This window comes from Centruroides vittatus, unplaced genomic scaffold, assembly GCF_030686945.1.
Source record: "Centruroides vittatus isolate TY-2023 unplaced genomic scaffold, ASM3068694v2 contig_749, whole genome shotgun sequence".
Taxonomy (NCBI): domain Eukaryota; kingdom Metazoa; phylum Arthropoda; class Arachnida; order Scorpiones; family Buthidae; genus Centruroides; species Centruroides vittatus.
In genome coordinates this window covers 923,616-939,249 of record NW_027122485.1, presented here as the reverse complement: position 1 = coordinate 939,249, position 15,634 = coordinate 923,616, and the positions used below count along the sequence as shown (strand labels likewise).

Below are 15,634 nucleotides of genomic sequence, written 5' to 3'. Positions count from 1 at the left end.
CAGTGAGTGTGAGGTGTTTCGTTCTTTAAATAGTGTAAATTTATAACAGACGAATACAAAAGTTGTAAATCTCTACAATGAAATTTTTTTAAAAAAGGAAGTATCGCGAATCATCCATTCTACCAATTATTGGAAGTTAAGTAGCTAATATTGATAAATTAATCGCGGGCCGTATGTTGGCCACTCCTAGTCTAGACCAGTGTTTCTGAAACTTTTTGGACCGCGACCCCCCTTCTGCACTTAAAAATTTCAAAGGACCCCCGAATAATAAGTATGTGTCGAAAAACATCCTGGAGGGAGGGGGTTAGGCTCGTATTTAAATATTTATATTATTTTTATTATTTGTGTGTGCAATTTATTTAAGTAAAAATTATTTTATATATTTTTTATTTCTATTATTTCTAAACATGAATCCATAGTAAATTTATAAAATATTTGAAAAAATTGATCTGGCATCAATTTTTCAGCGACCCCCAAATATTTTTCACGGCTCCCTTGGGGGTCGCGACCCCCACTTTGAGAATCACTGGTCTAGACCCTAAGCGAGCATTAGTTCTAAATTCTGCCGCTGCGGCAAACAGCGCCAATAGCCGAAACTTTATTTATGGTATTTTATAGTCATAATTACATATTACGAATGCTTTAGTAAAAAATGAAAATAAGTTAAACTGTTAGATAGGCACCTTATAAATGAATTATTTTTCCATAAAAAGTGACTACGGTAATGTTTAGAACGGAATTTATAACTAGTAAGGTTATAAGATGGAATTCCAAATTTTCAGTAATTCAGCGTAGCGCTTGCGGATATGTGAAATATTTAACTTGTTGCTGACGTGTTTGAAGAAACACAACAGCTAGCATTCCGCTAATAAAAATGGATCGCGTTTTCACAGCATCTGTTATAAATGTTTTGGTATGGTGTTCAGAATCTTATAAATCCCAATTCTAGCTTTTTCGAAAATGACTACGATGAGCTACAAGACTCGTCTTTAATAGCTGCAATCGATCCCAACGAGGAATATCGCGAAGATAGGTCCAAAATATCTGGCTATGTTCCTGATATCGTGACGATATTTTCGAGCAAGTCTAGGTCAGCTGCACTGAATTATGTCTGGAGTTCTTTAAAATAAGTTTTGATATTAGTTGCTGTTCCTAATGAAAATATGAAACATTTACTAATTTTAAAACAAAATTATACTCGGTAAAATAAATAATTACTTTCATTCACAAGATCTTTAACAAGCAATAGTGATAAATTATAAAAGTACAGTACACAAAACAATACAAATATGCCGTAGATTGCACTATAAATATAGGTAATAAAAAAATAATACAGTCGACTCCGCATAAGTCGACACCCCAAGGGGAAGTGGAAATGTGTCGAGTTATCCTATGTGACGACTAAAGCGAAGTCGGAAAAAAACCAGAAAACTACAATTAATAATATACAGTAGTGCGTTATACAGCAGTATAGGCTTACAATACTTTGTGTCCTCCATACTCTGTAGATGAAAAACTGAAAAATTCGTTTAGTGTTGTTTGTTTTGAGCACTTAACTGTCTCGACTTTCTTTTTCAACGATCACGAACGCCTTGAAAACATCATCTTCGCAATTGTCATTTGTTGGCAAGTAACGTCTAAGGATTCTTAATGCCTCTGGGATGAGAAAATACAAAATTGGATTCTGGTGTGACGTTGATGTAGATTGTATATTTTCTTTTTGCTTATTTGTTATTGTTTTATACATAAAAATACACAAAATGTTAAGGCATTTTTATTAATATGTATATATATATTAATAATATTAATATATTATTATATTAATTATATATTAATAAATAAATCGACTCCCCCTCCTGAAAAAAATGAGTTGGCACTACACGTGCGGAGTAAATTCATTTTTTCAGGAGGGGTGACGACTTATCGGAGTGTGAGACAGCAAAAGTATGTCGACTTATCCACTGGTGTCGAGTAAACCGGAGTTTTTTAACATTAATGCCTATGTAAGTCGGCCGGGACCACAAAAACTGACTACTTAACCGATGGTGTCGACTTATGCGGACTCGACTGTATATATATTTAATGTTTTGCTGAAAGTTTCGACGTGTGGGTTATATAATGCTAATTATATTATTACTACTTGATATCTGAAATCAAGATACAAATAAGATAAACTCAGTCTACGTATCTGACATACGAAAAGACAATTACGCGTGTCAAACTCTTTCAGATAGGCAAAAGTTAATTAAAAATGTGTAAAAAGAAAGAAAATTGTATAATTTACCAACAGATTGTCCATCTCACATCAGGTTATTTCAAATACTTGTGCAGTTCTTTCAAGGGTATTCTTGACTATGAAATTTCAGCACACATTCTCTTTTTAACTCTTTCTGCCCTCTGGGCACTAAGAGGCCTTTTTTTTACAATCCCATTATGGGTTCGGCCAGGCCCACAATGGGGCAACCGGATGGTGAGGGAAAGGGCCCGACATATCCGGACGGACCACCCCTCGAAAAATTCTTGTAAGAGATGGCTGGTTGGAATGGGATTCTGAATCGGAACTTACGTCTTATGTCACGAATGCGCCACAGGAATTGTCCCTATAAATTAATTATATAATAGATAATTTAACGAAAATTATACAAAGAAGAAAAAAAATCCACTGAATGATAGGAAGAAATTTGATTTATTTTGGTTTAACTTTAGTTTGTAGCTGATAAAATTTTTCTTAACGATCTTCCAAAAGTAAAAAATTTTATTAAAAAAGTAAATAAATCACAAAATTTTTCAATGGATAAATTGTTTTTGTTTTACTTTTTATTATATAATTTACAAACACGCCTTTTTTATAGCTAAATATACAATATAACAAAGGATCTTAAAAATTATAAATTTTATTTAATAGATTTTTTGTCAAAAGTGTTAATATTTTAACGGTGAAAATATTTTATAAGTTGCCCGTTGCATAATACGATTTGACAGAATCGCCATGGTTTACTGTACCCTGTAATTATACAAAGCGCATTTTCGTGTCGCGTTTTGATATGCCAATTTTTGATTTTGAAATCTTTCGGCCCTGTGGATACTCAAGGCCGAAAAATTTAGTTTAGTTTGATGGGATATGAAAACGTAACACCGAAGCTATCTGCCAAGGAAATGCTTCCCGGGAAGATTTTTAATAGGAAAATGGCCGCTATTTAGATGAGGAAAACCCCCTGGAAAACTAAAAGAAATTCAACTCACGATTGGTTCAATTGTTTTATCCACTCGGCCTCTCGTGGGTTAGTGGCATTCGTAACTGCACTCAAACATAAAATAAAATTTATAATTTTTAAGATCCTTTGTTATATTGTATATTTAACTATAAAAAAGGCGTGTTTGTAAATTATATAATAAAAAGTAAAACAAAAACAATTTATCCATTGAAAAATTTTGTGATTTATTTACTTTTTTAATAAAATTTTTTACTTTTGGAAGATCGTTAAGAAAAATTTTATCAGCTACAAACTAAAGTTAAACCAAAATAAATCAAATTTCTTCCTATCATTCAGTGGATTTTTTTTTCTTTTTTGTATAATTTTCGTTAAATTATCTATTATATAATTAATTCATAGGGACAATTCCTGTGGCGCATTCGTGACATAAGACGTCAGTTCCGATCCAGAATCCCATTCCAACCAGCCATCTCTTACAAATGCTGCACAATCGTTGTGCTGATTTCGATCTTCAGAAGTTATCATTTCGATGCCTAGAAAGTAAGTAGATTTTAAACTTCAGTTACAATAATTGTGATTATTAATAAACTAACAAGAATTCTAGAAACCGACCTGTGGTAGGTCTTTTGCAAGTGTGGTGTCTCTTGGCAGATGATTCTCCAAAACCTTCGGCAAAATATGGTTTTCTTTCTTTTGAAGTTAAGCGCTCTCCACCCAGACAAGTGTGACAAGACTTTACGAAGCATTCCAGATGTCATTGTTCATTGCGATATGTCACACCATCTGTTGTTATTATTTGGGTGCATTTGGTGCAACGAGTAGAAAACTTCTGCTCGTAGCATGTGCTGCAATATAGAAAATTATTTCTGGGGATGCAGCGTTTACTTCCAATATGATTTGTGCAGTCCACGCAGAGACATTTCTCGTGCCACTGTTTGCCGTTAAACTCTATCTTTTTAGTACCTGTAAGAAAGATGAAATTTGACCTAATGTCTAATGATGTTAATAATGGCACTAAGTTAGCAATATTTTTACCTGCACGAATAATTTCTTTACATCCATTGCATCTGGTATCAAAAGCGGCATCGTAACAATCCGAGCAATAAACTTTATCGGCTTTTGAAGCGAATGGAATCAATGAATTGTGGCACTTGCTGCATAACAAGCAAATTTCGCGCAAGTGTTTGTTAGAGAGACCCTGAAAGAAAGTAATAGTGAAAACTTATATACATAAAGAATAAATCAGCAGTTTTGCGTACTCTCAAATCCCGAGTTAAATATCACTGATACAAATAATCGCAGAATTAGAGTTAAATAAATGAATCCTACCGAGATTCTATCCTCTCTTCCCGCCATTTTCTTCAATCCACTTAATCTGAAAACTTTTATTTAAACGATTGTTTCTGTTTGTTGTTACGCGAGTATTGTTGCTTGCAGTGTTGTTTGTTAATTGTTATATTGATACTACGACCAATGACGCGCTGAACAATAAAAAGTTCGAAATTCATTAAATTATAAAATTACATTTTAAAGTAAAACAATAAAAATCGTATTTATATTTTTATATATTTACTAGCTGTTACCCGCGGCTTTGCCCGCGAGGATTTTGCAATTTGATTGAAATAGCCCTCAGTTGAGCCCCGAATATATAAAATTACTTGCCTTACACATACCGCTTATTAGTGAGAATCTTCTAATGCAATCGAACAAATTCGAATTTAAAACTGTTCGAAAGTTTGGTTGAAAAATCGTAATACGTAAATATTGTACATTTGGAGATTTATTACCACCAGAAACAAAAAATCGCATCTAAAATAGTACAGTAGAAGCCATTTTTCCGGTTAAGTCTTAATGCTCTCCTTCTCCTCCCGCGGGGAATTTCGAAAAGTCCCTTCTTAGTGTGCGTTTCCATGACGTACAGTACCCTAACTGTGTACCAAATTTCACTTCTTTGGGTTCAGCGGTTTGCTGTGGGCGATGATGGATCAGTCAGTGAGTCAGTCAGGACAAGTAATTTTATATATATAGATTAAATGTAAATAACACCAGCCATGTACTTTTATTGTTTTACTTTAAAATGTAATTTTATAATTGTGGCATTAACACCAGAGGACGTTTTCCTGATTTTACATTTTTCTGCAGAGGCAGTAGCCTGAAAAGAAAGGTCGTCTCCAAGACTTTGTGAATAGAGGAAAAAAGTGATCACGTGACATAGGTGTCGCGCATATCGATACGGTTGTAAACAAGCCTTTCCGTTCGAAGGATAGCTTACTTTATAATAATGAAAGAACGAAAATATTTTTTAGGAAGGTACTGTACAATTAAAGGAAGAATTAAAAAAGTACAATGCCAAGCTAGCTGGTAGAAAAGCCGATTTAATAGAAAGGTAAGTTAAAATAATCTACATCTACATTTTTATCGTTAATTATTACATTTATAATTTCAAGTCCTTATAACTATTACATGATAAAGTAACTTAGCAGTAGATGAAAGTTTTAAGGATAAGATTTCACAAAATGCACATTTTTCGTTGATAAAAACATTTGAAGATCAGTAAAGCTGTCATTGATTCTTTTCACATTTGTCTAACCAATACATAAGATCAAAACTTTAAAATGAATTTTTCCTTTGGAATATGGTCATGTACTGAGCCTGATATATTATAACCAATTTATACCAGTATGTGAAATGTTAACTGTACCAATAGGTTATCACTGTAATTTAGAACAACAATCAACACAAACAAAACTACTTTCTATGAAGTTCTAAAACAATATAAGAGATATATATCTTAATCTTTTACCAAGAAAAAACAATTTTTGGAGTATTTAAAATAAATATAATTAAGATGTCTTTTTTATTGGTCACAAGTCTTCTTACTATTTTCAATAAATTTCTTCACCAATAAACTTTTTGTACAAGTGAATTTTTGACCATTTTCTTTTACTAAATCTGGCATACACTATATATGTGTCATCTTTAGGTGCTTGTCAATACTGTTCAGTTACCTTATACTGTTTATTTTTATATTATATGTAATATATTAAAGTAAGAATATAATATATAATAATATTTTTTGCCTTTCCTGTCAATGAGACAGAAAAAAATAAATAAAATATTGGTGATCATATGTTAACTAGTTATTAAACTTGTTTACAATAATTTTCAGGTTACTGGCTTATGAGAGGAATCAGGAAACTCATAATTTTTCTATATCCTGTGATAGCTCTTTTGAACTCAAACTTCCTGATTCATCTGAATATAAGGATCTCTCTCCAAGTTTACAAATACCAGTTTTGACTAGAGAGACAATTGATGCCTACATGGAGATGTCAGATCAAAGAATGCCACTGTCTGCTGTGCAGATGTATTTTAATAAATTCTTATTAACAATAAGAGGAACAAAAGAGAAAATATTTTCATATTTCAATATTCAAATTTTCATATAATTTTCAAATTTTTTTAAAGGTAATATAAAATCTGAATTAACCAACGGGAACCAATTACAATTCCAAAGTTATGTCAGAACTATAAACAAATAATACAATGAAAACTTCATTAACGGACACTCCCGAATAGCGGACACCCAGGTCACGCATTTAACGGGCAGTTTTACAATCCCCAGGTCCTTCAAATAAGACAGTTATTATATTTCTAAATAGCGGACACTAAATAACAGACGCTGCGTCCATAACCAACTTTACGGACATGTAAAGTCCCGCCTCCAATAATCTGAAAGAATTAATTACGTACGAAATATTTTAAAACTAAAAGAATAGGTTCAAATATTCTTTCAGAGGACGAATCTTGACCGTAGGCGACGAATAAAGACGCTGAAAATAGGAATGGGGAGGACTGCAGGTTGTAAAAAGTTGAATAATACTCTTAACCAGATTAGTGTTTTTTTACAGATAAAGTTGTCAATCATCATTTATTGTCATACATATTAATGTTATTAAACTTCTGTCTTATTGTAGGAACTAAGCTTACGATACCAGGAAACCATAAACTTTTCGCGAGTTATTCATTCATTCGACAAGAACTGTAGTAGGCTATAGTAGTAACGAAAAAGAAACTTAAAACGGCTACAGCAGCGTTTATTGTGGTGAAAGTTCAAAGTTCGAGTTACGAAGGTAATTTGTTGGCCACTTGAAAGTGTGTGAAGATATTCGGTATTCTCACTTTTGAGACGTCATTTATAATCTTTGTGGTGGCTTAGGTGTAAATTTTTTATTATTATAAATCATTGAAATAAGCAAAATTGTTCGAAAAATTACACCTACTTGGTGCACACACACAGCAGACAAATCCCTATTTCGATTTTTATTAATCGATACAGGGATTTGGGAAATGTGTTCGATATTCTTGCATTTATAATATCATTTATGATATAATATTATAAATGCAAGAATATCGAACACATTTTCCATCTCTTGAAGTGATTAGCAAATCGCCTTCGTTACTCGATATTCAAAAACTTGCCGCCTAAACCGGCTTCACCAGGTAAATTTACAACATTCACTGTTGTGGGATTCCATTCGCCAAGTTATGTTGCTTTAGATTCCGCCTCTCCTTTGTAAAAAAATTTTCTAGGACAAATTCTACATCTGCTAGATCGGTTCGTAATTATTTAAAATATATTTGTGTGTAGCGCGTCTGTTATGAGATTTTATTAAAAAATCAATTATATATTATTAATTATTATAAAAAGGCTTAATTTCGAAGATACAGGTGAATTTCTAAAAATATTGTGTCAATAACCAGTAAAATTTTCATTATATCCGACGTAATTGTGATAGGACACATGATCCCCACTTACTTGATCTTTAACCACCAAAATTTAATACCACCAATACCGCTTATATACAAGTTACCATGCCAAATTTCATTTCTTAATCTTTACTCCATCCTGAGATATTAAACGAAGTAAGTGCCAAAACACACACACACACATCCTCATCCACGGAAGGTTTTTTTACTTTTTGGATTCGGGATCTAAAAACATCGAGATTGCAAAAACCCGGAGGTCAAATTTAACACGATTCAACACTTTCCCGTGTTACGTATACGTAACAGTCGGAAAGTACTGGAATGTACTGTACCAGTACTTTCAATAAGTAAAATGAACGAATTCTATATAAAATTCTGGTACTGGAATGTACCAGTACTTTCAATAAGTAAAATGAACGAATTCTATATAAAATTCGAAATTTTTCCTCAGGTGGTCGGTGGTGCTAATGTCGTCACTACGACCACGATGAACGAGAATTTTCATTAAATTCGGTTTATAGATTTTAATCAGTCGATGTTAGGTGAATCGTGACGAATTCATACTGAACAAGTAATAGAAAAAAAATTTTTTTTAAAGTCAATTCCTACTTAGGTCAACAAAAAAAAAATTTTATTCTAGTTAACTTTTTATTAAGTAATTACAATTAATATAAATATGTATATACATATGCTAAATATCTTATATAAATGTTTTTCTCTCATATAAAACTAAAATTAATTAATTAAATTTAATTAATGAATTAATGTTTGAAAAAACTGTATTAACGTCAAGTGTCATCCACTACAAGTTTAAAAAAATGTATTTGAACTTGAGTGGATGGATAAAAAGTATTTTATTAACGATTGAAAATTTGAACAAGATATGTAAATATATATATATATAGGGAGAGTATTGTACTGCTGGAAATTTCAGACCTGCAAAGAACACTCGTGCATTAAACTGAGTATATTGCATACACAGCACGTACTAAAAAAAATTCGTCTACTTTTGATTGAATTAGGTGGGGGATAGCGCGAACGCAGTCCCCCGCTACCACAAATTACACGCCCCATCTGCCCCAGTTTGGGGTAGTGGCAGGGGTCAGCTAGACCGAAGTGCAATGGCCAAGCCTCACCCTGGGGGAGCCGCCATCGTGACCACGGCTGACCCCGGCGCCAGGTAAGTATGATTTCCGCTGGCTCTCTCACGGTCTTATTCCAACTGCGTCGTCTGATGTTTTGGTGTTGGTCGATTTATGACTACTTCTTCTCTTTACATTTAAACAATTCGTTCAAAAATTAAAGACGTTCGATTTTTGACTTATTTCTTCAAATTATTCTTTAGTAAAATCTCATAATTTTTATTGTATTAGTCATTTAGGTTGTTTTTTTGATTTAGCTCTTCCACTTTTCCTGTGGCGCCATCTAGTGCAGTTACAATAATTTATTTTATTTTTAATTATTTTCAACAAGATTGTTAGTTAACATTATTTTTCATCGAGTCTGACATTTTCAAAGCATGGATTTGTAATTCTCGTAATATTTAATATTTTATATATTTTTCAAATCTTATTAAAATTAATTAATCTGGCACTATTCACTTTCGTGATACTTTTTTTTTAATAATTGAAACTCAGCATATTCATTGAGGTAAATAGTACTTAAAAGATTATAATTATTTATTATTTATATAACGATACGATAACAATTCACCAATTTTATAGCATACATTATAAATCGAGAAGTAAATCCAACAAAATTTTTTAAATAATTAAAGAATGTATGATTAGTTTGCAAGGCTTTATTTATTTGTAAATATACTGATGAAATTTAGACAAATAAAACATATTGTATATAATTGTTTTTTGATATTTTTTAATGTTTTACTTGTTTCTAAAAGGGACCGAAAGACTTTCAAAATAAAATAAAATAACAAAAAACACACGATGAGATAATACACGGTGTTGAAAACAAGCTTTATTAACATGTAATAATAATTTTATAAAATATTAGCTAAAGTTTACCTTAAAAATTATATAATAATAATTATTTCATATTTTGTGAACTTTATCATTATCATTATGCGATATTTTAAAAGAAAGAATAAAATATTTAATAGCAGCTGATAAGAATAGGAAAATAACAATTTTAAAAATTCATTAAAAATTTTATGCATTGAAAGAGAATTAAATAAAAATTTCCAGATAAGCATCATAAAAATTCTGGATACTAAAAATATTTATTAAACGCAAAATAGTAAAAGAGAAAATCTAATGAAAATGTCGTAAAACAGTATAATAATTTTTTTTTTCTCCAATACTCGCATCAATTTTAAACTAACTCTTATGTTTTTCTTCCTGTTTACTTTCCTGATAAACGTATTTTTTCTAGTCACTCCATCATTTAAATTACATTTTGTTCTCAATTCCTTTTGTTTTTCTTGAACTGACTTCAAAATGTCAGTTCAGAACAATTAGTGAAGTACAGTATTGAAGTTAAGAATATTTTCAGATTTTGAGAACTTACATTTCATTATATATTATAAGTTATATATATATATATTGTTATCGAATATGTATCAGACTCAGGAATGATTATATCGTTTAATTATAAGAAACCATTGAGTGACTTCTATTGACACATGTTCGCCTGCACTTTGTAAATATCACTTCTTTACAATACAAAATACAGTAGTTCTTTTAGATCAATAGATGCATTTGTAATTCAGTTTTATTTATTTTTTAAATAAAGAATTGTAATATTTTTTAACGTTTATTCAATTATATAATACGAACATGGTTAAAATGGCATTTTAAATTATTAAATTATTTTAAATTTATATATAATATACGAATATTCGAAAGTTAAAATTCCGTTTATTATTATTTAAAATAAATTATTAAATATATATTTTTTATGCTCTGTACGTGTACGTTTATGTACTTTTGTTTACATTTGCTGAACCATTAACCATCGGTAAACTTGTTTTCGGAACGATGCCTTATTATTTCTGAAGAGAAGCTTTTTTATTTACTTATTGATGGAACGGATCTGAAGGGACGATGCCTCGTAAACTTTTTTATTATTTATGCAAGATTCATTATTTCTTTCAAATGATATTTAATTTTTTAATATTTTTATCATTATTTTGCAATTTCGTTACACTTATATTGTTTAAGTTTATGTAGTTTATTAAAAATAATTATTAAAAAAATAAAACTTTTAGCTTATTTCACTATACGAATTAAAAATCTTTCCTTAAGATTTGCTCCTAGATCCATCTTTGGGAACGGTCAATCTGTCATTTTACGAGCCATATACTGGATGTTACATTTAATAATGTGAATATTACTGCTTTTCCGCAACGGATTTAAGCATAATGATTTGTAAATATTACTACTATTTTTTTATTACGCTTTTCCGTAAGAAATCAGTATTACAAAAGTTTATAAAACTTAGCACCGTAATAACTATATTTAAATCATGAACAAAAGTAGAGCATGATTCAGACTGAAACTTTATTTATTTATATGATGAAATCTTGAGAGAAAAGTAATTTTTTCTGTCACGATTTGACCATCTTCGGCTTATAAAATATATACAGCATATATTAGAATAAAACGAATTCTTACAAGAAGAAATTTGAACAATATACAAGAACGAGACTTCTTCAAAAACATTGTTTAATTAGGCCTACGTAATTTGAATATAGACTTTGTATAAAAATAAAATAGACTCGGTATTGGCAGATTGTTTTTTGAAGTTTAAAATTATATTAAAAAAAAGAAAAAATGTTAATACAATTATAAAGCTAATTCACTAAAGCTAGTAATTGGCAAAAATTACAAGTGCTGTATCACGTTTGTTGATAATATCGCAATAACTAAAAATATAAATATCCTATATATTTGTTCTAAAATCTTAATATAATACGGCGTGCTGAAATTCAATATCATACATAGAAATGAAATTCGAGTAGACAGGAAAACAAAGTTACTTCCAGTTACTAAGCGCTGTGCTTAACTACGCTAGTGATAAATTTCTCTTAACAACTGGATGACTTTGCTTAATAAATATGGCCATCTAAAGTCAACAGTTACGAGTGTTCTTACTAAACGTTTTTGTGTGACTAATTTCGTGAAAATGAGTATAAGTAAATTAAGTTAAATACGCAACTGAGACTGACATTACGTAATCTTTGTGTACAGTACTTGTAAGTTTAAGCGATTCGTCAATTAGCATTTCCCACCTTCGACTCGACCAACATAAAGAAGTCTCAGGCCGGTATAGTCGCGACTTTATGACACAAAACGCAGCGTAAGATCATCACGTGACTCATTACCCGCGACTAGAGCTTAGACTTAGAAGTTACATAAACTGAGAATGCAGAAGAGCAGCCGTTTTCGTTAGTCTCGACAAGAGAGGCTTTTCTGGTGTAGAGTAACTTATCGGTTGTGAGAACAACGTAATGTTTTTGTTTTTGCATTTTACGTCTACTTTTCTATCCATGTGAACATATATAGATAAATATATACCATTTCTCTGTTCTACCGTAACTTAGTTGTTAAAAGAGTAGGCCTAAATGTGGATTATTACAAAGATGAAACTGTCAGTAGTACGAAACGGCGACGAACGTCCCTTATCATTATATGGAGGATTTTTACGGAATAGGAATGGGAAGAAAGTTTTTAATTCTGGGAGGTGCGCACAGTGGGCAGTTGCTATCTACACATTTTTCATCAAACAAACAAATTTTTAAAATTTAGCAATCGATTTTCAGTAAGATAGGCCTATAAAAGGGAGAAAAAGTTTACTGAAAACGTGAAATTATTTGGCGAACTATCAAGTTGTTTTAAAACAAACTTACTAATAATGGTAAACTATATAGATAAACTCCAATAAATTATTTCAGGGTGGGCAGAGGAGTGGCGAGAAAATTTTAGCGTGTGTGGCGCTGCAAACATTCCAATACAGTTTCAACTTGTCCGTACTTTAATTTTAATTCTGTTAGAAGCTTCAAAATAATCGCAGAGCAGGGACTTTTGGCGCACGTACAGTACCAAATGTCGCAATCCAGGGTTCACCTTAAAAAATAAGCCTCAACACCTTCCATCAGTTCTATATTTTAACTTAACAGAATACAATTTACACTATAAAACTGTGAATATAAACAGAAAAGTTAAAAATTCGATGCAGAATTTCGATAAATATGTAGTGATTACAGGAAAAAAATGTAGTAAACATTAAGGTTATAATTAGGATCTTACTGTAACACAGATACAGTATTATGATTTCCTTTAGAGATGAGAGAATACTATCCACGAATACCCGAATAGTAAAAAGTATATGAGATCTTAACGTTGATAAAATATCAATTCGAATACTACGAATAACTCCAATATATTGAATAAGTGTACAGAGAGCGCCTCTGGTTGAATTTGTGACAAGATCCCGAACATGTTTGAAAGCTTCTTTTCTTAAATAAAAATCTGCAGTAGTTGAGAATGAAAATAATTATTGGTTAATCTATTGTAATTAAGATAACAGTGACTCAAAAGTCAAAATTTTAAGTTTCATTTCTTACAATTTATTAAATTGTTTTTCTTTTTACTTTTCGTTTGATTTATTAATAAATTGAAATAAATATAACAAGTTAAAGAATAAATATCAAATTATTATCTAAATAAGTTATAGGACCTCTAGAGAGGTTCTGCCCACTTGTTCAAAAATTTATAGGTTATTCACAAATTTGTAAATAATATCTATATATAATACAATATAGATACATAAAAAAGATTGGGAATTCCTGGTCTATAGCATTGTAGTGTTAATATTCTATAACATGAACTTGTCGCGAACGGTTGTTGCATCTATTAATATTATTGAATTAAGGAATCAAAGGAAAAAATTTAAAAAATGTCCATAAAACGTCGTCTGACTACAGCCACTTTTTTCTTTAACTTCCTTAACTTGGTGTTCATTTGGCATTTTAAATTATCCTATTTTCGGGTAATTTCAGCTTCAGAATGTTTAAAAATTCCTCCATTTTTTAAAGGTCCCTCTAACAGTACTCTTAACGAAACATTCCATGTTGTTGAATCAATAGCGGATTAATATCCTTTCTGTTTTGAATCTGTTTCCCTTCACTCGACATTTTAGTGCTTACATCAAACGAAACTACTGTATCTACAGCGCGAAGTATGCTTAGTAATTTTTTCTATTTACTAATGTTACTCGTAACTCGTAATTCCCATATTTAACGACAATAACGTAAACAACAAGCAAAATTAAAATTACACCTTTATATTACAATATCATATGAGCAGCGTAAATGTACCGTACTTACATATATTTATACTTTAATTGTATTATAGTCTTAAAATATAAAATATTTTGTATTTCTTTTTATTGTAATTTGGCAATACTGACAGCTCTATCGGAACTCAATAGTTCAGAAAGTAAATTAGCATAGACTCTTAACATTGTATATATATTGATATATGTAAGCTAAGCTTACAAAAAATGTTATAACTATAGAAATACTAAATACAGTAGAGCGTCGTTTATCCGAATCAATTGGGGACTGGGGTTGTTCGGATAACCGATTATGTACTGTACAAAAAATATATTAACGTATCCCATGTTGAAATTTTTCTCTGTTAAGTGTCGTTTCGTGTTGAATTTTCACCGATTTTAAGCCTAACGAAAATTTTTATAATAATAATCGAGGTTATTGTATCGTTAAAAATTATTTCTTTATTTTGTAAAAACAAAATATATTGAAAAATATAAAAACAAAAACATTATACTTTAGAAGTTAATCTAGTATCAAAAACGTTCGATTCAGCACGACACAGTCCGACTGGAACGCTTTCGGTTAACCGACGTTTCGGTTGACCGGCTTTCGGATAACGACGCTCTACCGTATTAACAATAATAATAAATTTTAACTGAACAAAAAAATTTTATATCTATTCATTTTGGTGCAGTGGCACCAAAATGAATAGATATTATATTAATTATATTATGCTACAGTCCGCATTCCTTAGTGACGTCATTGGTCACTAACATATTTGTTTAGAATGCAATTATTATATTTTATAATTAAGATCAAACATTAGTTTAAAAATGCAAGCAATCTTACTGAAAAATATTAAAACTCTTTCGATCGTATTCGTATTTATATTCGATGGCTTGAGACATCGAATTAGACTAAAAATTTTACTAAAGGGTTTAGTAAAATTTTTAGAGTGGTTTTAGATGGTTACGAATAATTGGCGTGGTCTTTGTCATAGATGGTACCTACTGTAAAAAATATTTGCACAAATATTACTGAGGAGAGATCGGCGAAAACGTTGGATCCGAAATGCATATAAATAAAATTTCTGAGTATTTCTTCTACTCCAGTAAACAGTCGGATTAAGAGAACATAATAACAATTTGTTTATTAGTCCAAAACCCTCTTTTAGGTGGTTAGGTAAATAAGTGATTAAGCCGGATAATATTGCTATATTTAACTAAATGTTAAACTCCCAACCGCGTCATTCGGACCTAGAATTGTACCTCCAAGATGGCGACGGGGGAAATTTTTCCGTACGTTGGAGACTGCGACGGGGAAAAATTTTTCCCTCGATTCAAGATGGCCGCGT

General features: G+C 30.9%; 1 protein-coding gene and 1 non-coding gene across 2 annotated transcripts; both read right to left on the bottom strand.

The window, feature by feature from the left end:
• Positions 1 to 3,608: 3,608 nt before the first annotated feature.
• On the bottom strand, positions 3,609 to 4,571 carry LOC136981283 (four and a half LIM domains protein 3-like). The gene is made up of 5 exons (XM_067277585.1): positions 4,545 to 4,571; positions 4,251 to 4,413; positions 3,994 to 4,178; positions 3,828 to 3,948; positions 3,609 to 3,748 (listed from the first exon to the last, which is right to left on the bottom strand). The coding sequence occupies exons 1-5, from the start codon at positions 4,569 to 4,571 to the stop codon at positions 3,609 to 3,611; spliced, it is 636 nt and encodes a 211-aa protein (XP_067133686.1).
• A 4,437-nt stretch (positions 4,572 to 9,008) lies between these two features.
• On the bottom strand, positions 9,009 to 9,173 carry LOC136981289 (U1 spliceosomal RNA). The gene has a single exon (XR_010881674.1). It is a non-coding gene; the product is annotated as a U1 spliceosomal RNA (small nuclear RNA).
• Between the last annotated feature and the right edge of the window lie 6,461 nt (positions 9,174 to 15,634).